General features: G+C 38.0%; 1 protein-coding gene across 4 annotated transcripts in view; it reads left to right on the top strand.

Moving 5' to 3' along the window:
• The window catches only part of CARMIL1 (capping protein regulator and myosin 1 linker 1), a 188,145-nt gene that overhangs the window by 111,598 nt on the left and 51,365 nt on the right, over positions 1 to 25,182 (top strand). For all 4 annotated transcript variants that reach the window (XM_059479812.1, XM_059479797.1, XM_059479821.1 and 1 more), the window contains exons 17-24: positions 3,327 to 3,396; positions 7,671 to 7,752; positions 9,040 to 9,139; positions 9,227 to 9,281; positions 14,556 to 14,728; positions 17,037 to 17,105; positions 21,407 to 21,500; positions 23,662 to 23,760. In XM_059479812.1, the coding sequence (XP_059335795.1) occupies positions 3,327 to 3,396; positions 7,671 to 7,752; positions 9,040 to 9,139; positions 9,227 to 9,281; positions 14,556 to 14,728; positions 17,037 to 17,105; positions 21,407 to 21,500; positions 23,662 to 23,760 (742 nt within the window). The remainder of the gene's footprint in view (positions 1 to 3,326; positions 3,397 to 7,670; positions 7,753 to 9,039; positions 9,140 to 9,226; positions 9,282 to 14,555; positions 14,729 to 17,036; positions 17,106 to 21,406; positions 21,501 to 23,661; positions 23,761 to 25,182) is intronic.

Genomic DNA, 25,182 nt, shown 5'->3' with positions numbered 1-25,182 from the left:
TTTCCATCTCACAGTTGAGACTATTAATCATATTTTTTGCTCTGGGAATGTCACAGTTGTTTAGCTTCTGTCAGCGTTTTTTTTTGGGTATATTTATTCTTTGTGGCTTACGAACAAAACTGCTTCACAGTGAAATGGGATTATAGGCTTGTGTGAGCACCATTCCTTTGGGACTGCATTATTGCAACAGCCATAATGAAACAGAACCTGTTGCAGTGTTTGGGAGGAGAAACCTATTGCACTGAGCTGTGTTCTCCTTTTGGGGAGGAGACAATGGCAGCAATTTCCAGGAGTGCTAAGTGGAATGAGTCTTTTTGTTGTATGTCACCCAGCCTGTGACTAACAGGTTCTGCAGGCTGAGGGAAATTGTAAAGCACTGTCACCCTTCTTGTGATGTGTCTGGATTTGAACTATGAAATTTTCAGACATAAAGTTTTTAAAGTGTGTTTTAAAGTCAAGAGAGGCTTAGATAGGCTATCTGTAATTCTGGCAGAATACTGGTGTTTATTTGGCTTAATTAAAGAAAGGGCTCTTTTCAAAGTGTTATCTTCCTAACTAATATACATTAAAATACACATAACTTTATCTGTAGCACATGCCTAGACATGTTCACTACCCATTTTGCAACCTTAATATGGATATATGTGCATGGATGTATCCTTTTATTTTTGGGAGCCTGCCTTCTGAGGAGAAGGGTAATGGGGAGTATCTAATGGACAGGAGTTAATGGCAAAATTGCAGATGTAGGATAGATATCAAGAGTAGTTAGTGAGTACTTTTTGGCAATTTCCATGATGTGCTTTTTCTCTGACCTAAATTTTTCATTCAGTTTGAGCTGAGTGTGTCACAACACTACAGAGGACTTTGATCTGCAGGGTGCCTTGCTTTACCTCTCAAACCCTATATGGCTTGACTGATCCACTTCAGACATGTCCTGTGTAAGTTAATCTAGTGTTAAAAGGATTGAGGATGTGTATTGTGGGACAGCTGCTTGGCCTTTTGTTCTTAAGTGCAAGAATTACAAACCTTCTCTGGAGCCATCAAGATCACAGTGGTGGTTAAACACAAGAAGATAGAAACACTTTTTTTCAGGCAGGAAATTGTCATTTGCAGGCAAGAGCACATGAGAGATGGCTCCAGGAAGCAAAAAAATCAAAGCTATGATGTATCATAATAGTACTTTCCTGGCATCATTCATCAGCATATGACAAAAAACTTTTGGAGCTGTCCAGTGACAAAAGTTCCTGGTTTGTGTCCATGAACCAGAGGTCACCAACTGAATGTGAGATTCAAGATCAATCCTGCCTAGAGAAAAAACGGATAGATAAAAATGCGGATACCTGACATTCTGAGATCCAAATTCCCATAATTAATTATTTGATTTCTTTATAGGCTTCCTTTAGCTCTTCAGCTGTGGTGTGTTTAATTGCATGTGCTAGCTCAGTGAGTTTAAAGATATTGGTTAATCAGTGCAGTCTGTGAAGGACATGAACTTGCTTGGACAGTGTAAATCAAGCCATTTAGGGAGCAGGTTTGCTGATACATTGAGGATGCCATGTGGTGAGTGGAGAGAGGGTACACACCTTGTACATAGGTAATTTAGTTAGTGTTCCATATGCAGCTCACTTTTTTTCACCATTTTTAATGGAGGCAGTTTGTACTCTTGTCCTTGTTGAAGTGTAAGTTGGCATTTTTGTTGAATTTTACAGACATTGCCAAAAACTGTATTTTGATCTGTCAGTGCTGTAACAAGACAAGTTTCTGATATGCTTCTCATGCAAATGCTAATTGCAAGGCCAATTCTTACATTCTGCATCATGCACAGTTGATAAGACCTCTCCATGTGTTGCCATGTGTGTGATTTAAACATAGTGGCCAAGTGTAAGTATAAGATGTCTGGCTTCAGGCCCTTTGAAGGCTGGTGATTTTTCATGACAAAGAATTGAGAAACAAGGAGATTTTCTTAGGGTGAATTTATAGGAAAGAAGGTTAGGGAAAAAAAACCCTTTTTTTTCCTTCCTGTGAAAAGTGTACAACTGAAGCAGCATGATGTGTCTGTTTTTAATCTGTACTTCTTTTATGCTTCCACTGTTTTTTTTTTATTTCCTGGAGATGCTTCGGAAGCTCTTTGTAAACTTACCATCAGCCAGACTGACTGAATAAAAAACATGTTTGAGTAAGAAAGATAGACAAGATCATCTAAAAATTCGTGAGAACTGTTGCAGAACTTTCACTTCTCTCCCTACCCTCTTGCCCCCCTCATATATTAATAGCTTAAGTAAATAAGCAGAAGACATCTGCCTTTGTTAATAGGGAAGGTCTGATTATACCTGCAGGACAGAAGATATAAATAGGTTTAAATGAAAACCTGCTCAAGGCACACGCATTTCAAACGTTGCTTTGACACACTACTTGCATAGCAAGTGTGTAGACAAATGGCTCCTCAGAAGGGATTGGTTTTTATCTCCATGCATCAGTCACTTGGTTAGCTCCTTTTGGCTGAAATGAAGTTGGAGAAGGAAGTCCTTCTGTTTATCTGTTGAATTATTAATTCAAAGCTGCATCTATTCTGAAGATATTAGAAGGTATACACAGATTTTGTTTATTTCTTCTATATTACACATACTATTGTGCTTTCTGATTTGACAGTATTAATATAAGTGTGATATTAATACTAACTTTTAGATGTGGAAACAAACTTCTGTGAGACTTTAAAAGTGAATTTATGAGAACCCTAATTAGTTGTTACTTCATGAGTCTGCCAATGTGTCTAAAGGCAAAGGATGCCGTTGCATAAAGCTATAGTTTTGAAAATCTGTAAGTACTTGTTGGGTTGTGGACATGGAGAATTTTGTGGTACTGGAACATCCTCGAGCCTTTGAGTGTTACAGGCATTGTGCCTGACTGAAATGGATGGCTGCGTGGCATCTTGCGTATTTTAAAAACTTTATTCTTTCCTAGATTTTTTGGAAAATCTGAGAGTTTGGATGGTTGTATGACAGAACACTCCAGTTGTAATCGTTTGGTGCTCTTTGAAAGTAAATGTTGAAGAAAATTCATCTCTGATGAATGTTATTAAATGTTGATGGTGCATTAGCTTTACAATTTCTTCATTAGCCTTGCATCCCTACAGTTTTTGAAGCTCCTGGAGTGTTCCGAGTGTGGCAGGCTTGTGCTCCTGTTGCCATTTAAGAAATGACTGCTCAGCTGGTGTTGTTTTGAAATGAATCTTTGCATTATAGATGTATTAACTTGTGATCACTTAGATGATGATGTAAAGCTGCCCTTTATCTTTTTAAAACAGTTCTAAAATTGATCTTTTTCAGAGCGCTATTATTAGGCCTGGCTTGCAATCACAATCTGAAGGAGGTGTCTTTAGACCTCAGTAGCTGTGAGGTAAGGAATATTTATCAGGATGTGTTCAAAATGTGCAATGACGAGGTTTTAGAGTTCCTGTGAAATCCACTGGGCAAGATATTCTTCCTCTGTAGTCAAAAGTTGTGGGGAAGATGAGAAGCAGAGAACTCAGAGAAGCAGTTATGATAAAAGTTAGGATGCTGTAACACACATCCTAAATAATGAGCAGAGAGGTTCAAAGCACCCGATCAGCAAAAGTCTCCTTGCAGTGCAGCTGTACTACACACTGAGCCAGCCTGTTGGATGCTTGGCAGCTTCTGCTCTCTGGTGGTGTGATTAGCAGCAGGATTTTCCGAGGTGCCCAAATTTGAATGGCTCTAAGGAAGCTGCATGCCCTGAAGGCATGTCTGAGGTTCAGTTGTCTTCCTTCAGAACCAAAGGCATGCTCCCTCTTCTGCAGGTTTGCTTCTTAATCTTGGGAGAAATTCTATTTTCCTAATCAATTAATCAATTCAAGCCAATAAGGATCTTTGGTAAAAGTTATTAACATAACAAGCACTGTCAAAGTAGCCTCAAGAATAAGTAAGAACAATTGTGGCTACTAGTTTGCCTTATCTTGTTTCCTCTTTCTTCTCTGTGCTTTGCTGTGTGCTCTATTTCCCAGGACTGCCCATGCTCTTGCAGGGTGACTCCTTTGTGGTTAAAGCAGAATTTGAAAAGATCAGACACAACCCTGGGAAGCCACTTGAGACAAAGTCATTTTGTAGAGAGCTGTGTGGTGGACTCTTGCCAAAACCAACATGAACCACTTTAGGCCTTCTCTGACTTCCCCGTTTTTTAAGCGGCAAAGAAGGCCTCCCATTTCTTAGATATTTCCAATGCCATCTTAGTATTAACTGTTCTAGAAGTGCCTGCAGGTACAGTGGTTGCCCTTTAAGTAGAAAATACACAATATTGATAACCATGTTGAGGTGCAGTAATCCTCGCCTTTAGGTTCGTGATCAATTGCAAATTGATCAAATGTGCACAGATTTCCTTATGAAGAAAAAACCAAATAACTGTGAATGCATATCATAGTTTCTAATATTTTAGACTTTTTAGAAAATATTACTTTGAAGAGCACTACATGTAAATTCCAAATAGCAAAGCTTTCAAGTCCAGTATATATACTTCTGAGTAGAGGGATCAGATGGATGATAATTTATCCTTCAGAGGAAGGAAGGAGAAGGGAGGAGTAATTAACGTAATAAAAATTACATCCTACGATGATGATTTAGCCTTAAATGAATAAATCAATAAAACACAAATATAAGTAATGAGAGTATAAATTAGCATGTAAATCAACAAGGGCTGACAGGAGAGAAAATATTACCCTTTCATGAAATAAACCCAGGCTGGGATGTGAACGAGCTCTTCAAGGAGCAATGAGATTTATTGGACACCAAAGCACTTGTGGTCATGGCTTTTGTGACAGAAAGGAAGGAATCCTGCCCAACTCAGTGTTGCCTTCCTGTAGCTGGTCCCTCCAGATTGACAGCACTTCCTTAGATCCTTCCCTTAACATTTTTTTTTGCCCATCACTGAGCTTTATCCATTCTCATGTACTTTGGAAAGAAGTGATGCTTCCACCAGCAGGGAAGTTCATGTGCCAGCAGCTGGGAGTGCTCTGAACGGGCCCAGCACCTCAGGATCCTGCTCCACCTCTCCCTGACCCTCTGGGATCTGGGCAGGGTGATCTACACCTGGAAAGAGAGTGGTGGGAAGCTTGGAGCCAGTCACCACTACTCCCAGTTCCTGCAAGCACACGCTCCTAGGGGGCTATAAAGCTGATGCTTCAGCTTTGCCCTCTTCTTCCCTGCATCAGGCAAGCTGTACTCAAGTATGGAAGGATAAATCTGTGTTCCTTCCCTCTTCCACCATTTTTCATTTGCTCCCATAATTTTCTGGTATATTATCTCCAAGCTTAATCATTTTCTATTGCTTGTTTGGTTGTTTTTTAAAATTATTTTTTACTATGAAAATTACATTTTTATTTCTACCTGCTCAGCACTGATGTATTTCACTCTTTTCCCTTCTGCTTCCCTTAGCTTGGTCACTGTGTAAGTACCCTCCATGCTTTACCTTAACTATTAAACCAGTAAGCAGCTTTGTTTGCCCTTCCCATATTAGTACCTTATAGCTTTGAACACACTTGGCATTTTTAGTTGTAGAAGGGTTATTCTTCATTTTCTGAGAGCTTTTCTTTGTAGTCTCAGAAGTATATCATGTAGAGGTGTTGCAGAGAGTCTTTTTGTCAGTATCGCAGTCCACGTTGACAAGCAGCACTTCAATTCATCTCTGATTTTATATATCTATTTATGTGCAAAGTATTTTAACACAGTTGCAGCAAATTGTGATCCTAAAAGTGGAGTTTTTGTCATCACTTTCAGATCAAATAGATAGCACCATTTGTGCTCATGAAATGTTTATATATTTAAAATTTTGAATGTAGAGTTATCTGGTACAAGATTGAAAGCTCCTCCTGAAAAATTGTCCACTTCAGCCCTCAAAGTATATATAGCCAAAGCATTTGGATTCTGTTGTGAGTACAATTTTAGTCTATAGAACTTTACCCTACCAACAACCAATCCAGTTCCATGTATGATCTGCCATAGATTCTGCAGTAGTAGATGTGACACTCTGTGTGAAATGTGTGTCTTGTGGTGGGCCACACTGAGAGAGCAGCACAAAGCAAAACTGGATGATTTTGGCTTTCATACAGCAAATGCTATAAGTGCTTTTACTAAAATAAAGTTGAGTTAAATTTGCAGCACTTCTGGCCCAAATACAGCCTGTAATATGGCTACTTATTGAGAGGAGGTGAAGGATAGGCAGGCTTTGATTTATGGAGAGGGGGTAAGGTGCCTTATATTCTGTACTTTTCACACTCTGGATGTGATTTATGATTTAGGTGTCATCTTTGGCCACCAAAGATAACCATTGGCTACCAAAGGCCATTCTCCAAATTCTCAGGTCAAGTTATCCAGCTGCTTGTTAACCCATCACATACCTCAAATGTTCAAAAAAGTGCCAAATCAAGTCTTTATTGAAAAATGCTTCTAGAAGGCATTTGTGGCTCTTATAATTATAGCATGGATAAAAGCTGATGGTCCTCAGAAATATCAACAAGTAGATTCAGACTATTTACCCAAGTAAGTGAACTAAGTAAAAAATTTCACAGTTTTTATGCACAGGAAGTGAAAAAGCTTTGAAGAGGTTTGAAAAAGCTTTCCATTCTTTTTGAAGCAAATAATGTGAAGATAGAAAATGTAAAAATGAAATTTCCATAGAATTTTTCCTACTTCAGCTAAAATCTTTTACGGGGAGATGTTTATAAAATTAAATGCACTTTATATAAAAGTACATAGCTGCAAAAAAAAAAAAGAAAATGCTTTTGCTTTTGCTCCTTTGGAAAAAAAAGATGTTAATTCAGTAGCATTAGTAAATAATTGTGTAAGATTTCATTACTTTAATTCCTAATGTTGATGTTTTCTCCTAGAACATTTCATTGTTTTTTCATTAAATCCTGACATTTCTTTTATAGTCATGTAATATTTCAGATTAATAATATCATAATTGATATTTTGCAGTCAGGCATTTTGTTATTGTTGCAATTTTTTTCTTTTATTGCTATTTCTTAAGAATGACTATATTACTGTTTTCTCTTGTTCATTGTCTTTTATGGCTGTTTTACAACTGGATTATTTGAATTTTCTTTTCAGCAACAGGGAGGCATAATTTAATTGAGATTTTTTTTATTTTGTATGCCCCCCCACTTATCTTTTGGGCACCTTAGCATTGTGCTAAGAGCTGGAAGAAGATGCTCACTGTAAGGCCTGACTGTAGTGGAGTTCAAGGGTGCCAGGGTTGCAAGCTGATAGGCTGGTCTAAGTTTATTTTTTTGTATCACCAGACACTGGAAATGTTCATGTAGAGAATGCTCACCCCAATCCTTCGGGCACTGCCCAGCCCAAGTGCTAAAGGATTTGCTGTGTTTAACCATTTAAGCATTTTCCTGATTTGAAGGCTGAGAGGTAGTTTCAAGGGAAAGCAAAGAGAGTCCCATTTCTCATTTGTATGCAAATACTGAGAGTAAGAGTGAGGACAGTAGGAATGTGTGCATAGGCTGTCATTTTGATGTCTATAACTTCTTCTGTTGCTGTTGTTTTTGCTGCTGCTAGTGCCTTCTGTATTCACAAAGCTCCTACCACTGTCTTCTGTGTGATCTTGAAACCATAACTAGTTTGCAAAAATGGATGATGTTTTGTCTCTAGTTAAGATCTGGAGGTGCACAAGTCTTGGAAGGATGCATAGCAGAAATACACAATATCACCAGCCTAGATATTTCAGACAATGGTAAGTACACAGAACAGGAATGGAGAGTCGTGCAAGTCAAGAAATGCTTTTTGTTTCAGCTCTCAGTGTGACCAAGGGTGCTTGCTCTTGCTTTGTGATTGTTGGCCATGCTGTTATGGAAATGTCTCAGACCAAGGCCTCTTATTAAGGAACATTGGAAGACTAAATGTAACCTCAAAAGTTTGTTGTTTGTGATCAGTGTAACATAGCAGAATAAAATAATGGCACCAACTCATATTAGATCCAGGGTAAATTGGGGTCAAGTATAAGAAGATAAGAAGCTGAATGAGAATTAGAAGTATATTGAAAGAACAAAGGGAAAGGTCTGGTACAGAATGAAGCTGAGGGGGGAAATTTGGAGCAAAGAGCCAAGAGCTTCAGGTGAGAAAAGACCTGCTTGAGTCTTTGGAATAGTCTTTGAATATTTCTGTTTTGGAGTCTCTGTGCTTCCCAGCACAGGTATTCCTGGAATATTCCTTGCAGATCCAAGGTGTAGATGTATGAACTGGAAGAATTCACCTGCTGTGTTTGCCCTTCTATCAGCCAAGTGCAGAAGTATTTCAGAAACAGATTCCCAGTACAGTGGAATGCCCAAGAAGATGGACAGGTGGAAAGCTGAGAGAGCTACTGATTCAGCCCAGTTAGGCAAAAAGATTTATTTTTATAAATAAAGATAGATATTTGAAATCTAAATTATGCTGTGAATCTGAACTCTAAATCATTGTAATCTAGCTAGTGGACTCCTCAAATACATAACTAGCTTGGGAATACTAAAGTTAATTTTCTTTTACTCAGGAGTAGAAAAAAATCTGCCTTGTTTTTTAGGTTATTTTATTTGTAGTGTATTATGTTAGCCTTTTTTGCAGGCTTTTGAAGGCTTTGAAATATTGTTGGTACACAACTCTACTAAGACTAGATAGTGATTAGCATTATTTCAGAATTCTCCCAGGAACTTGAAACTCTGCCTGACCCTGCGAGGAACTACCCTTGGGTGGTTGGACTGTGGATAGGGGACTGAATTCTCTTCTGTGTGTCTGAGAGGTGCCTTTAATAGCTGATTAGCAGGGAGATTTAAAGGGTTTCTTTTAGAGAAAGCATTTATTCTCATAGAAAAGCAGAGGCACTAGTGAGAAAAAGATTTAAAGATAGAAGAATGGAAATTTTCCTACACATTTTGGAAATTAGTATGCTGCTATAATTATTTGAATATAGCATCAGTAATTGGCCCTGGTCTGGGTCTTTTGTGAAAATGTGTTTTAATTCCTAATCTAATCTGATTCTTTACAGGCCTAGAATCTGATCTCTCAACCCTTGTAGTCTGGCTTAGTAAAAACCGATCGATAAGACACTTGGCATTAGGCAAAAACTTTAACAACATGAAATCCAAGTAAGGATTTTCTTTCTTCTAAATAACAAGAGAATGGATGAGGAGAAACTGCTGATTTCATCATCTTCCTAACTTTTCTTCCCTCAGAAATCTCACTCCAGTACTTGATAATTTAGTTCAGATGATTCAAGACGAGGATTCAGTGAGTATCTTTCTGCCTACTATCATCATGTGTATTTGTACCCTCACAGTCTATTTCTGATAATTTTCTTCATTTTCTTAATTTGCTGCATAAGATTTGATCACAACTCTGCACAGATACATCCAGCATTTTGGATTTGCTTTTTTTTTCAAATTGTAATTTGGATTAACTTGTGCCACGTAGGTGAACATTTTCTGAGGATAGTCTTAGGATCTATGGTTGTTGAAAAATATTCATTTTAAATAGTTGGATGTGTGTAACCTAGTTATTTATGTCTAAATTATACAGCCCTTTAGGCACAAATTTTCAGAACTTTTGTGTCCTGATAAGAGATTACGATCATAGTGTTCTCAATAGCAATGCTTTTTTTTTTTTTTAATTTAAAGAATGCATTATTTCCTGATAGCTGTTCTTGTGTATTAACATTTTTTTTTCCCTTGGCAAAATGCAAGGTCACTGCAGTGATCTCTCAGAATTCCTTCCTTCTTCCAAAGATGCAAATAAACCATTCACTGTGCTGTTTTTTACCTTTCTTAGTCATGGGAGCAATTTCATAAAACCTTTTCAGGGTACCTTGCTGGGATGCTTGCTCACTCCCTTAATTTCTCTACTTTTGTTATTCTGAAATACTTCTCTGGTTGAATTTGTGTTCTTGCCCATTCTTGGCATCCTAGTTTTGGTTAGAAGGGGATCTTAAGATGCCCTGTTACTCTCATGCTTGTCAATCTTTATTTATCTACATTAGTCCTTTCTTTCTCCTTAATTTCCTGTGCAAGTACCAAGCAAGCTTTCCTCATTCTCCAGAGACAGCCAACTGTAGACTCAGGTTGTTTGAACACCTGCTGCTTCCTGTTGTCTTTATTGTCTCACCTCCAAGTTCATGCTCTCCATATTAACTGCCTGGCTGCCTTCTCCTCCCATCTGTGTCTGTATCCTGGCAGTTTTAACCAGGATTCCCAGTGTCTCTTGCCTTGCAAGGTCATTAGACTCATGTTCTGGATTCCTTTTTTCTTAGTTCTCAGTTGTATTTGAAGTGATTTATTAAACCAGTCCTCTCTGCTCTTTCTGTCCTCTTAAATGGGATTAGTGGTACTGGTGTTTCTTGATTCTGTGCCTTCCTCCACATTTTATTCTTTAAAGCATGGAAGGTCAGCATGATGTGGTAAAGTTCTTCATACAGATACCAAAACTGATTCAAATTGAGGTAACACCTGTAATGAGAGCACCTTAATGAAAATCCTTGTTTGCACAAGTTAGATGTAGGGCTGTGCTAAGTAATGTATTGGTGAAACTCTGTGTTGCTTCTTGTACCAGGCTGACCTTGTAGTTTTGTGCTGTGTGACCACCTCCTCCTACTCTGCCTCTAAAGGGAATGCTGCAGGACTGCCTTCCCCTCCTTTCCTTTTCCTTTTGATCCTGTACTGAGGGGTTTCATTTCATCAGATACCACCTGCTGCTTCTGTGTGGGCATTTGTCTCTGTCCTGCCCTGTTTCTCATGCTTATCCTTTCACAGCTGTCCTGAAGAACTGAATCACAAGCAAATGTAATTCGGTATGTTTTCTGTTTCCATTATTCCTTTGTTCTGTTGCAGGTGAACATTTCTGCCCACTCAGACCATACCCTAAAACCCCTCATCAATGCACTCTGTGGCCTTTCAGTGCCCAAATCATCTTCTCAAACATGCTGTTGGCATTTCCCCCCTATTTTATGACTACTTTCTTTACTATCTTTTCTTAAAAACAAAAATTTCAACTTTCACTGTATTATTTCTACTTAAAGTGTTACAACCTTTTGTTTATCTTTCCTGCTGGCTTCTCTTTTTGAAACTTCCAGGTTGTAGGAAAAGGTAGCTGTTAAATTTTGTGTGTATCATTCTTGCGCAGTTCTCTCTCCTTTGCATCATTAGCTTCCACTTCTTGCATTCCTTTTCTTTTCTCAACCTCATTTGTTGTTCCACTTTCTGCCTTTTATACTATACACGGGTCAGATGTGCTCCTGTAATTCTTACCCACCATGTTTTCCTGACCTAACCTAACCTACACAATGTATTGTCATCCTGTTTTCAAACAGCGTTATAATGAAATAATTCACCAAAAAGTTGTTTTATTTAGCTGCTTAGAATAACTGTCTCTCCTTCATGTCACTTCATTAACATTTGGGATCTAGCGTATGATCCTTTGGGGTTACCCTGCCTCTTCTTGCCCCATGTTCTTTTCTCTTGTTAATCCTCTTCAGTGAAGGAATCTTGGTTTTTTTCTGTCTCATCAAGCACTAAAACCAGCATGAACTATCTCCTAGCAGCAAGAAAGTTGAGGACAGACACTGTAGCACTGTGGGAAAAATATGTTGCAAAAAGCAGCCTAAGATTGTCCTCACTGTATCTCGATGCTAGAAAATTATTTTAAGTCTCTAGCTATTTCAATTTGAATCTTAAATGAGGTGGTCCTCATTCTAACAGTAGTATGCATTTACTGCCACAGGACATGAAAAATTTAAGATGCAGTTGTAGAGACCAGGGTGTGATGTTGCCCAGAGCACACTGCACAGTTTAGGGACTGAACATTGTCTGCATAGAAAGCTGAAGCAAGTGGCTTTAATCTAAAATAAAAATCTCTAAATGCTTCTTCATGTGTTTATGCACACTTTAAATAGCTCTGTTGCTGTGCTAATGTGAGTCATGAGTAAAATGATTTAAACAATCAGTGGCTTGCTTCTATGACTGTTAAAATAGAGTGATACCCAAATGTAATTCTGCAGCATTTAAAAGCAGTAGTAGTAACCTACATAGCAGAGCTTCACAGGTGTTTTATATAAGCAAGAATGTAACATTTAGTTTTATTTTTTGGGTTCTTTTCATGTATTTTTTTAGATAAATAGGCGCTATACTGTGCAGACTATTATAATGTATTCTTAAGGAGCCCATTCCTTTTCTTGTTGCAAAAATGGATGTTACACTGCAGGTATGCAGTGTTGTTACTCAGAGTGGTAATCCCTCCTGCATAGGTGCAGTGAATTTCTAGTGATGATTATCTTTAGTTGTTAGTTGAGTGCTTGGTGCAGAATTGGCTCTTGGTGGCTTTTTGCAGCATTTTTGTTCTTAGGAAAAACAAATTTAGCTTGATTTAATTCCTAGGGTTTTTTCCAGTAGAAGTATGACTGAATCAATGAATAAAATCATACCATTTCTAATTGTAAATTTGTACTTTGAGAATTCCTCTTCCTTAAAAAGATTGTGTTGAGGCATTTTCTCTGTATTGGCAAAGTACCTGTTTTCTGTAGCAGGGACACTGAAAGTGCTCCTTAGACTTCTGTTTTCTCAATATCTAGCTAAAACTATTAAGTTGTTAAAAGAAATGTTTGTAGAGTATTTCCCATATTTGTGGGGGATTTGGTTTTGATTCCTTTTTTTTTTGTTTGTTTGTTGTTGTTTCATTTGGGGTTTTTAATGTAATGATCAGATAATTTAATGAATATTTAGATGGTGCATGGCTGTCAATCCTTACAGAACACAGTACAGAAGTGTTTTCAGTCATATACTGTTTTGTCAGAGTGTTGGAATGCAAGAAGCTTCCTGGGAGGATATTTGAGATTTAGAAAAATTATGTGGGAGGGATCACGTGCAGCTCAGTTACTCCAATGCCCATTTCTAAAGTGACACATGAAAAACAGAAACAATCTCACATTCACAAGTTTATTGCTGATTTCTCCTAGTGCTGCATGGTGCTGCTTTACTGTGAATCTGTCAGCAAAAGGGCTTCTCAGACTTCTGTCAAGAGCTCCTGAGTGCCATTCTAAATGTGATGTTAACATTTTTATGTTAATATTGCTTTTAAATTCTTAATAATTCTTTACATTCCTCTTCATGTCGTGCAATAAAATTCAAAACCAGACAGATTAAGGGTATTAGCATAGTAATTTAATAACTTCCATTTAAAATAAAACCAGCATGTGGCTTGTGTTATTATTAGACTTTATAATTATCAACCTGCTGTGCCTCCAAATTTTTTGTGCTTTTCCTCGTTAGTAAGTGCATTTCTTGCATTGTTGCAAGTTTTTTGGTTATCACTGTAATCCAGTGGTGTCTGAGGAGTTAGATCTGATTGTATAGCAGGTATGATGCAAGGACCTTGGACCCTGGAAGGTATGCAGAGTTTGGTTGGTTTATTTTAATTTATCTAAACTTCAGGATGTAACATAAATGCTGTGGCTTATTGCTATGTGATGTTGACTTTCTTGTACTGGCTATTTGAGGATTTTAGGCTCCAATATTTCATCCTTCAGCACATGCCTAAGTGGGTATATAATGACGATACACTTCTCTATATGGACTCACACTTGAGTAAGGGAAATGTTTTGTGAGTCTTCATTCATCACCAAAGACAAATTGCACTTTTAGGAGCTGTAATATCGATGCAAGGCATAGGGATAAGTTAACCGTGGTACTTGAGCTCCTGCTGTTGAGTGTTGGGGGTATTGAGAGTGGAGGAAATATGGGCATTTTTAGAAAAGGTTTTTTTGAGACTTGGAGTATGACTTGCTGGAGCCAAATAAGATAGTTTCAGCTTAATATGCTTCATAAAAAAATAAAGTTACTGAAAAATATTGTAGTATCTATTGCAATGAGTAGACTTATTCATTGTAAAAAAACCTCAATATTGCTTTGAATTTCAGACCTGCTACAGTTTTATCTTTTCTTGAAAAGCCCATGCCCTTTGTTGAAGGAACAGATATGCAAAATCACTCCTAAATTTGAAGTAAAAATAATAAAACACTTGAAGGAAACTGTTTGTTTTAACAATGCCTTGGACTGTAATTTGCCCTTGGGCAAAAGTCTCAGCCTGAGGGAGAGAAGGGGAATGGTAGATACTTTTATTTTTCACTGAAAATGCGAATGCTGGTAAAGCAAAACCCACTGGACGCTGGAAGATATCTTGTGAAGCTGGTTGTTGTTATCTTCCCTTTTTTGAGGTTTACACTGTATTCTGTACTTAGTATTAGTAGAACTCAGGAAGCTGGAGGCACTGCCACTTGAAAATAATTTTTTCACAGGGTGTTACAACTTAATCTGCTTGTGTGCATGTGTTTGACACCTGTGCTGTTATTGACTCCCAATTTATCATGTGTTGTTGGGATCTGCAGCAAACACAGAAATAACTCTTTGATGTTTACTGCTGTCCCCAAGAGTTTGGGAAACTTGTAACTTCTTTCAGTTGGTGTTTGAGGAATGCGTGCATTATCAGCTCTGTTATCAGTGCATTTTCTATAATCCACAGCCTCTCCAGTCACTGTCCCTCGCAGATTCCAAGCTGAAGACTGAGGTCACCATCATTATTAATGCCTTGGGCAGCAATACTTCTCTCACAAAAGTGGATATTAGTGGAAATGCCATGGGAGATATGGGAGCAAAGATGCTGGCAAAAGCCCTACAGATAAACACCAAACTCAGGTAAGTGAAATGTGTTTGCAGTAAACAGTAGAATGGCTTAATAATACTGAAGTTGTTGGGCTATTCTCAATCTGTTTCTCTTCAGAACCTTTCTATGTACAGGCACTTTAAAGTGCCTTTATTTGGAAGGATTCTCATCCTTCTTTTCCTTAAGAGAAAGGAAAATAACAGAAAAACAAGAGAAGGAAGTTGTCCCATCAAAAACATTTCCTTAACTGAAACTGGGGAAAACTTTCTACATTTAAACAGAAAGGCCTCTTGTTGGAATTAAAAGAATTTTCAAATTTCTAGAATGACAGAAAAAATTACATTGTTACGGAGCTCTATATTGATTAAACCCAATGTTCTTCTCAAAGCTGGGCCAACTTAAAGCTATGTGAGGTTGCTCAGGGACTTGTCCATGCAGGTTTTGAAGATCTCTAAGTACTAAGATTCCACAGTGTCCCTGGGAACTCAATTCTAGTGCTTAGCTGCTCTCTTGTGTTCTGCTTTGTCCTTCTTACTGGAGGCTTTCCCAGCAGAGAAAATTCTGATACTTGGGTAGGAAACTGAAGGGAATTATTCTTTGTCTTCAGAAGTGTCAGTTTGTAGAACTAAGAGCATGTGGAATTCAGAATGGGGAGCAGCGTGGACCATCCATCCTTCCTTTCTCCCCTTCCTACTGTGTTGATGGACCTTGGCATATCTTCTTTGCAACTTCATCTGCCCAACAACTTCACTGCTTTTTAGCATGTCTGGCACTGATGGCTTGAGAGTATCACTCTTTTTCTATCCAGCATGTGTTTCACAAACAGTAAAACCTTCAATCAGCATAAATCTGGATGGGGACCTCTAAATATGTCACCCTCATCAGGAAAGATAATCCTCCCTCCTCCTCTTCAGACTGTGCAAATGAACTTCCCTCAGTGTATTGTCAGTGTAAAAAGACCACTTTTTACTTGGTCTCCAAGTATTTGTTCCCTGGAGGATAAGAAATTCCCCCAAACAGTCTTGGCTATTTTGTTCAAGAGGCAAGGATCCTCTGGCCTTTGTGTTGCTGTGCCCAAACTGAATATTAAAAATGTCAAGAAAGCACTGGAGGGATGGCTTAGGTTTATTGAATGCATTAACCTGAAATGACCACAATATTTGAGGAAATAAAGTTTTGATACATTTCAGGGTGGCAGACTGAAATGTTTCACAGTATGCTGAATGTCACAGTTGACATAATGTCACCACAGTCTGTGGTGTGATTACAGGCTGAGTAATGCAATGGTAACTGGCTCTGCCAAAATGTTATAAAATGACACCCAGGTAGAAATATAAACACACTTTCCAGTGGCAGAAATATTCATGATTTGACCCTTAACATACCTGATGTTTGCAGAGTGAGTGTAGAATCTCTCTTCCTCTCTTTCTTACCTTTCATCTAAGAAACAGAGGGATAATTGTGCAACAACAGAAGGATGTCACTACTTGTGAAAGCATGCCATCCATCTTTTTTTTCTCTCTCTCTCTCTTTTAAACACCAGAAATCTTTGTTTGGTTTTGTGTCTTTTTTTTTTTTTTTTTAAGAACAGCTACAACTGGTGCTCTAGCAGAAGCAAGATTTATCTGCTTGTCTGTCTCTTCTGCCTACTAATGAGATTTTTGAACATGTGTTTGCAAATTGCCAAGCAGTCTGCTTGAGTGGTCTGAACTGGGGGAGGAGGGGAAGGCTTGATCACTCTTATCATTACTGTGAATTCAAAAGAGCTACCATTTATGCACCTAACCTAATGGTTTATTTTGGCAGCTACTTGTGTTGCATGGGAAATCATGTGAACAGTGTGATGAGCTTAGTGTAGGGCTGAATGTGTAATAATCTGCAAATTTTGACCTCTGATCAGCATGAATTTTTAAAATACACGTAGCCTATGTGGAACAGAGATTGACCAGTCACTGCAATTTTCTGGTTTTTCAGTATGGCCTTGATGACCTTGCAAAGGAGACATTTGAACTTTGGTTTTGATGCTATTCCTCAAAAAAGCAGGAATTTATGTCCAAATCTTTCTATTAATTGTGTTTTAGAAAAGGTACTTATGTTAATGATAGAAAATACAGTACAGTCCCCTTTAAAGTACAGGAAAATGGATTTTGGGTATTTATCCAATATTTCTGTCATTTCAAGGATTTACCATCTAAGTAAAGACAAGTTTTTAAAGTGCTGCCTTCTGCAATTTTGAATATTCAGCAGCGTGTTATTTCAATATGCAAAGCTTCATTATGGATTTTTTTGGTGGCTCTTGTTTAACTTACTTTTTTCTTTCCTCTTCCTACCACCTCTCAGAACTGTAATATGGGACAAGAATAACATCACTGCACAGGGCTTCCAGGACATAGCTGTGGCACTGGAAAAGTAAGTCTCAAGTAATTGAATGTCTGATGAAGAGGCCAAAGATCCTGAATGATCTGAGCAGCTGCAGTTCTCACCGCAGTCAATATGATCTTGAAGATGCTGAGTGCTCTCAAATTTAAGCATCAGGATGTTTAATCTAAAGGAAAATTCATGACTTCACATCCTTCAAAAAGATGGGAAGAGGCTCTGTGGCTCTTTCATCCATACTCTGCTATTAGCGTTAAGGTCCTTGAGTTCTGCTTTTAGCGTTCAAATTCTGAATTTGGTAATATTTTCCCTTTGCTTCCTTCTCTTGTGTTGATAGTGTACAGAAATTCTATTCTAGTGAATGAAGCTGTACATAATGACAGAAAATTACTGAAGTGGGCCTTTGTCCTCTGACTTTTTTTCTTTCCCCTAGCAAGTTGAAACTAATAGTGATGATCTCAGGACCTGCAGTTTTTCTTTGTAATTGCTGTGCTTTGGGTCATTTTGCTTCCATGCGTTTACTCACAGATGCAGCTATTACCGGTGATAGATGTTAAATTGCTTTCATCTCCCTCCACATCCATCACATTTCTTTATATGTTATTATTACTTTTCTTAAGAGAGAAGAATTGCAGATTGAAATTAAGCAGCAGTTGAAGTTTTTCACATCATGAAATCTCTCAGGCAGGAGCAAAGGCTCTCTTTAGAAAGTGAATGTAATCTACTATTGCTAGGTCCTACAAGGTATCTTGTAAAACTGTATAACTACTTAAGGGAGCATCTTAACCCTTGCCGGGGTCATGAGGCTAGAGCTTATAAAGTTACTTGGTTTGTGAAACTATTGTAGTCTATATACTCAGTTTTGAAATGAGTTCAGTTGCACTGATGTGGGAAATGAGATAAATTATGTATAATTAAGCAAATCATCTTGCAGTGATTCCATTGATTGTAGTGAGTAAGAATTTGCAAAGGTTATTTGTCAACTTGCAGACATTTCTCTGTTAAAGGGCAATAGCATAGGGAAGTCTGGTAGAAAAAGAAATGCACTTGTTTTCTGGTAAAACATCAGCTTTATTTCTCTGTTCCAAAGTGTTTGGATGAGTAAATAGAGAAGGGGTGGAAATCCTGAGGCAAAAGCAAGTAATCTAAACAAAAACACCCCCGGAATGCCACAGTTGATTATGTGGCACTGTACTTTTTCCGGGTGACATCTCATTTATTTAACTTGGAAGCTGAGGTCATTTTATGTTGCCTTAAAGATTTTTAAATTGTCAAAAACATTGATAACATCACACACTAAGCCACAAGCAACAAAGGTTTAAACATGAAGAGAGGGTCTGTCAGTACTGGCTGAAAACAATTAGGCTGTAAACAATCCATCTTGAAGACATTTTGAGAACATTCTTCACCATATGTTTCCTAAAAATACCTGAAGCCATCAATATTCTGTAGAAAACAAACCATTGCTCAAAATGGAATTAAATGTACTGAAGATGTTTGAGGACATGTGTTCTATGTCTTATTTTGATTTTACGAAAAATATTCATCTACTAAACCACAAAACAAGAAGAAAGGTAGACTTTAGTTGCATAGGCAGGAAGCTGAGGTGATTTGTAGCAGACTTCAAAACAGGCTGAAGTAATTGGAAGGTTTTTTCTTTCCTAATCTCCAACTTTTGTTCATCTGCTTGTTGCTGTTTGAAAATGATATTCCTGCAAGAGAATTCCAGGGCCATGGCTGTTGGCAGATTTTGCTCCAGGGGTGTCCCAGAGAGGTAGTGTGAAGTTCTGAGAAGGTTTTCTGCAGTGTCTTACAGGTGTCAGTTCAGGAGTGTATTTGAGAGCAGTGGGCATCCTATTCAGCTTGGCCATTAAGCAGAGTTTTGTATCTCTGTAATTTTAATATGAAGATAAATGTGTGATTTGCAGCCTAGAGCCCCTCTGTCACAGGACTCTGCAGCATTGTCTCATGTTCATTTCTGAAATATTTTTTTTCTATATGGACTGACTGAAGAAACAGGTGAAGTTCTAATATCTCAGGAGAAATGCTGGAGTCTGTCAGAGGGCTATGAATTCTTCCCTTAGCAGTGATGTGAAATTCACACACCCTGACCTGAAAACCAGATAATCTTATTCCTGTAAGTAAAATCTCCAGTGCAGCACAGAGCATATGTAGTGTGTGGATCAGAAGTTACTACAGGGGAAATAATGTGATGAAATGTAGGACTGTTGTCACACATGTTGTATCTAGAACAAGAAGTTTTCGGTACCTCTTTTGGGACATCCTCTACAGTCTTTGAGCACCTCTCTGAAATTTAACATCTTTTAAATATAGGTATTTTGCTGAGTATATTGATGTCTTAGGAAATTACTGGATTATTGAGTTTGTAGCAAAATGCACTCCTTTACAAGAGACAAGTGGAGTGTTAATAAAAAGAAGAATGGGGGAATATTTTAGACTTCAAGGAAACAGAGAAAAAAAAGCATAATAAAGTTGAAAAGTGAGCTTTAAATTCTTGATATTTTCCCCTAAGGGCTGGTAAATTCTTAGATGAAAATAATACTGTGTGTCTGAAAGCGACCCAAGTACTGAGGATTTCCTTCCTCCCTTAGGGTAGGAAAGAAAGTTTTGCCTCTGTGATTGTGTGTCCATGAAAATCTCCTTGCCTTTCATTTGCCCTCCTCCAGCTCTGTGTGTCCATATGTGTGAGGGAGGGTGCACCAAGTCTTTGACTAAATTGAATTTAGCATATACCTGCTAGCATGAGAGCTGGCAATTACAGATTTCAATGAATGGGATGTATTAAATGTCAAACAGCTGCAGAGATCCTTAGAAAACTACCTTCTTTTTTTTTTTTTTAAACTAAATAAATACCCCACCTGTCAGGCAATCAGCAAGTTCTGTAATTCTCTGTCTTTGAGCTCAGCATCTTTGACATTTAAAAATTCTCCCCATGGTGGTGGACACTGGTTAGTATTACATGAGGACACATATCAGGGTCTGTATAGTTTGCAATGTTCTTTTGAAGGACAAGTCAGCTAAAAAGAAGAGGTATTTTTCTGTCTGATGCACTAGACAGTTGGACACTGTGGAAGGACAGGGACTTTGCCTGCCACTATACATCACCATGTTTGCGCTGAGGAAGAAACATAAAAGCCTTCCATTATCATTTAAAGTAAAATATTGGATGGTATCAGTGAGGAATCGGTGTGTTTGCAGTTCAGGAGGACACTGCCCTTCAGAGAATGGTGTTGCACATGTCCAACACCTGGTGGGAGAAGGAGGAAAAGAAGCTTGGAGTTTCGCACTATTTAAGGTGTCTGCTGTTGGGAGTAGCGTGGTCTGCTGTCATCAATGGTGGTGACTCAACTGAAATTGCCAACTTCAAAGCGCTCAAGAATAGAGGGTTCCAAACATATTTGTGTAGCTCTGGATGGAATAGGAACAGACGGTTAGTGGGATGTTTGCAGAAGGAGGAGAAAGAAATGTTTGCAGGAAATAAAGGATTAATTGAAAATAGAAAGACTAATTTCCTTTCCAGGTTTTAAAAACTTCCTGCTGTTTTTTTTCCTCCCCCCCCCATTTATTCAAGTCTGAAGTTGTGTGGACATACCACTGTAGGTGGCATTTTAAGTATAACTGTATTATGATAGTCAGTTTATGTTCTCAGAGTTTAAATGTAATTTTGACTCAGGACCAAACTCCTGTCCTTAATTTCTTATTGCAGCAGATGGACTAAGCTGCAGAAACATTTTGCAAGCAAATAAGGAAAATGCAGGGAGCAACTGTTTGCATAAAGCAACGTGGAGATGCTATGCTTGTTTTGTCAGCTTTTTATTAAAAATGCAGCAAGTGTCTTCAAATTGTTGTAAACATGAGAAGTTATTAAATAGTAAATTTCTAAAACTCAGTCTCTTAGTTGCTGTCTGTCTATTACTGAGTATTTCCACTTAGTCTTAGATCTGATACAGTTTCCAGCAGGCACTGATTCTCCCTGTTCTGTTTAGATACACAAAAACAATCTAGCCTTGTGCACAGAGGTACAGAGGGCTGATAGGCTTTTAATCAGCAACCACTGGGCATTGACCATGTAACTGCTTTTCAAAATCTACCTCTCTTTCTAGTAGTAAAGAAGAATTAGCAGCAAAAAAGAGCATATATACTTCCAACTACTTCACTTAAAAATGTGAAAAATACATTCTTAGTACCGTCCATGGACAAGCTGGATGCATTTATTTCTCCCTTCTAGGTTATTCTTCATAAAAAAAATTACAGCGATTCTAAAGAGATACAGTAATTAGATTAACTTTCACCATCAATTTTTTTTTCTTTAGGAATTATACATTGAGATTCATGCCTATACCGATGAATGATGCCTCCCAAGCACTCAAAACGAACCCTGAGAAAACAGAAGAGGCTCTGCAAAAGGTATTGCATATGCCACCAATGAACAGAAATCAAGCCAGCAAAAATATAGTAATTTTAAGTTTCTGAGACTTCATGCTTGGCTGAATAAGAATTCTGTACTGGATTCAAGGATTATTTGGTTTGCAGAGACAGACATGGTAATCAAGTGCCGCAAGAGCTTTTTATTCCGCAGAATGCTGGAAGTGAAGGCTGATGGAATGCAGTGGTGTCAAAATATCATAACTAAAAAAATGCAAACTAGACCTGGTATTACTGTGTGCCTGACTATGAAAGAGAGTTGGAAACTGCATGTTTGTTATATTTGTGCCTGTGAGTATTACTAAATGTTTAGAATTACTGGTGCAGGCTTTTTATAGTGGCATAAAAAAATGCAGTCAGCTCTGTACAGGACAAAGGGTGCTCTTCAATTTGAGGGAGGATGAAAACATTTACTGCCTGTGTTTTATATTGTACATATAAAATTCACACACTGTGTTGCCCTAAGTAAGCAACTGCACCAGCATGTTCTTTTGGATGAAAAGGTGTTGACAGTATCTGTAGTGTTCCACTTGCCTGACTTATAAAACTCCCAGCTGAGTTTTAATATGGTAAATCTTGCGAGCTCCAAACAAGCCTCCTGCTCAGTCAGGAAGCACACATTTGACATCTCTTTAATGAGCAGTTTTCCTTCAGCCAGGGTAAGGCCATAAAAACGTTATAAATAGTTCTTACAGATAACTGTGATTAAAAAGCAAATGTCTATGATCCTTGCTTTCTGTAATTTGAGCATCACAGGGAGAAGTGCTGGTAGTTAGTATTTTTTTCTTTGATGCATGAAAATTCTCTCAATTCTGCTTTTAAAAATCTCATTCATGGGGGATGGACATATTTCTTACATCTCATTTAATCTAATTGGCCTGGTTCACATCTAGACTGGTAGATGCATTTCTGAAAAAAGTACAGGGAAGCTTCTGGCCATGGGGATTTAAATTCTGTGTGTTAATTAGGCACTATGTACAAAGAGCGTTTCCTTTTTTTCATATCAAGGTTGCTAAAACTGTTAGACCCTGAGTTTGTTTTAATGTGTGGATTAGGCTTTCTTCACACAACATGAGGAAGTTACCTCCTAGAAAAGGTATCAGTGTCAGGAGTGGTGCTGTGAACACTACAGGTTATTCCTGCAGGTGGGGATGCAAGCCTTCCTGCATGGACTGAGTCTGGTGCTGGGACAACTGCACTGATTGACTGATGGACACAGCAGCCACCCTCCTGAGCTCTGGTGTCTCTGCAGCACACTTGGCTTGGCTGGGCAAAGTGAATAAATCCAGGGATTTGCTCTGGGCTGTGGTCAGATGTTGCAGTTGTTGCTGCTGCTGCTGCCACCTTAGAGGTGACTGGCCCTCCTGATCTCAGCCTCACAACCTGCTGGCTACTCCACTCATCTTTCCTCCCCTCTCTCTTTCAGACCAGGTCCATCACCTTTGATGAACCTTGAACAGTTTGTTAATAGGTGTTTTTGGCTTCACCAAATTTGATAGAGCAGGGTTAGGGGGTTACTCTAACTATGAAGCAGCAACTGTGACCACTGTGATGGCCTGTCAGCAGGAATCATTTGTCTCTAAAGAGCACTTCTGTACTGCTTAGCTTTAATTAACCAACAGATGAACTGAGGCTTCACTATCACTTAGGCACTTTTAGATAGTTATTTTGTCTTCAGACATACTGCTCTTCAAATCTGTCTTTGCAGCAGGCCAAAGACATCTGAAAGAAATGAATCAAATATCTTGAGTCATCATGATATCTACAGCACCCAACAGTTAAGAGTCCCTTTAAATATTTCTCAAACCAGGATCTAATCCTTTGTCAGCATAACTTGCTAAATTGTTCAAAATGGAACACTCTTTCAGAAAATATTGGCAAAACCACAATGTTTAACTATGTTTCACTAGTTTGTGAGTGAATTTGTATTTGCCAATGTGGTTATTAAGCCCTGAGGCACACAAAATAAAGTTTGCAGATGATAAATAAATAATTAGGCAGCTCTTTTCTTGTCAGTCCCCAATTCTGACGCAGCAGAATTGAAAAATTGAAAACACAAAACTGAAAACAAATTACAATGTGAGGAGTCAAATCAGTTTCCTAATCTGACTTTTTTTCTGCTTTTGTTTTTTCTTTTTTTTAGATAGAAAACTACTTGCTTCGTAACCATGAGACCAGGAAGTACCTACAGGAGCAAGCATATCGGCTGCAGCAAGGCATTGTCACTAGCACCACTCAGCAGGTGAGAATTTCATACTTAATGGACACCTCAGGGCCTAAAATCTGCTTGGGGAGGAAGTGCTCTCTCATTCTGAGTACTTTTAAGATGTGCCTCGTGGGTTATACTGTTTTCCAAGAAATATTAATTATCAGTGACAAGGTATTTGGAAGCAAAGCATGTGTGAGATGATGGTCTTCTATACAGCAGTACCATGTAGAGAAAGACTCAGGGTATTACCAAGTAAACTACTGTTGAAACCAGGAACAGTTTGGTTTGCTTGTGCTCTACCTGTGTTATTAAAATTTAATGGGACAGTGTTTTGTTACTGGAAGCTGAAAGTGTACTCTAACTCTTGAGAGAGAAAATGGTATATGGAGATATACTGGAACTAGAAGCTGTAAGACCAGTTGTTCTATTCTAGTAATTTTTCTGTTCCAATGCCACTTTCCCCCCTGAAATAAATAATCTCTATATCATATAAGTTTAGATTTTTTTATAGCTTTTTTTTATAGTTTTAGTTGTGCTTTTCTCCAACACCACATACACATCAAGTTTCAGGAAATGTAATTTATTGTTATTTTGAAATAAAGTTACTGATTTCTGTACTAAATTGTGTACAGTAGGAATGGATTTTAAAAACAGTTTTAAAAGAGAATTGAAAAAGACTCTCTAGGATGATAGAATTGCATTATTATTCCCAGAGTGGTTTTTGTTCCTGTCCAGATGTCCCAATGAGACATTCTACTGTCTAATAATTAATTAGCTTTTTGTACTAGTAAAAAAAATAGCCACCCAAAACCCTTTGAAGAGAAAGATTCATGTGGATCTCAAAAGGAGCATGCTGTGAAATTATTTCAGTTCTCATTGCTAATGATATAAGATGCTGGAACTGTAGGCTTTATATGATGGTGCAGGCACTCAGATGTTGCTTCAAAATGTCAAATAGCTGGTTCTGATGTATGCTAAGTGGGCTGATAAAGACTTTTAACTATTATATGTCCCTGCCTCATATATCTTAATCAAAGCTGACTATGTGTCAGGCATTCTTAGTGATTTGTCCTGTAAGATACACATATACCACCTGCCCTGCATTTGTAGCGTGTTGAATGAACTGTCTTGTGGGTACAGATTAAGTCCAATTTATCCCACTGTGAAATGTCTGATGGAAACTTCTGCTTTGATAGTTTTAATTCCCTTGCAACTAGGAATATTTACATTTTAAAAGAATGCTGCAGAAGCCTGCGCAGTTGCGTTTTGCTTAGACTGGAGAAATCACTGTTAGTATTTGTTGAATGAACAGAGCTTTCTTTTACTGTCTGAACTTCTTAACAATTCAGAGAGCTTTAGACTATAGTCGTAGGTATATCAAAAGCATTTTCAGCATTAAATTTGATCCAAAAACCAGAGTAACACTTAAATAGGATAACTTGTTAATTATTTGCA

Source organism: Ammospiza nelsoni, chromosome 1, assembly GCF_027579445.1.
Source record: "Ammospiza nelsoni isolate bAmmNel1 chromosome 1, bAmmNel1.pri, whole genome shotgun sequence".
NCBI lineage: Eukaryota > Metazoa > Chordata > Aves > Passeriformes > Passerellidae > Ammospiza > Ammospiza nelsoni.
The sequence above is the reverse complement of the archived record's forward strand: the minus strand, read 5'-3'. Positions and strand labels throughout refer to the sequence as shown.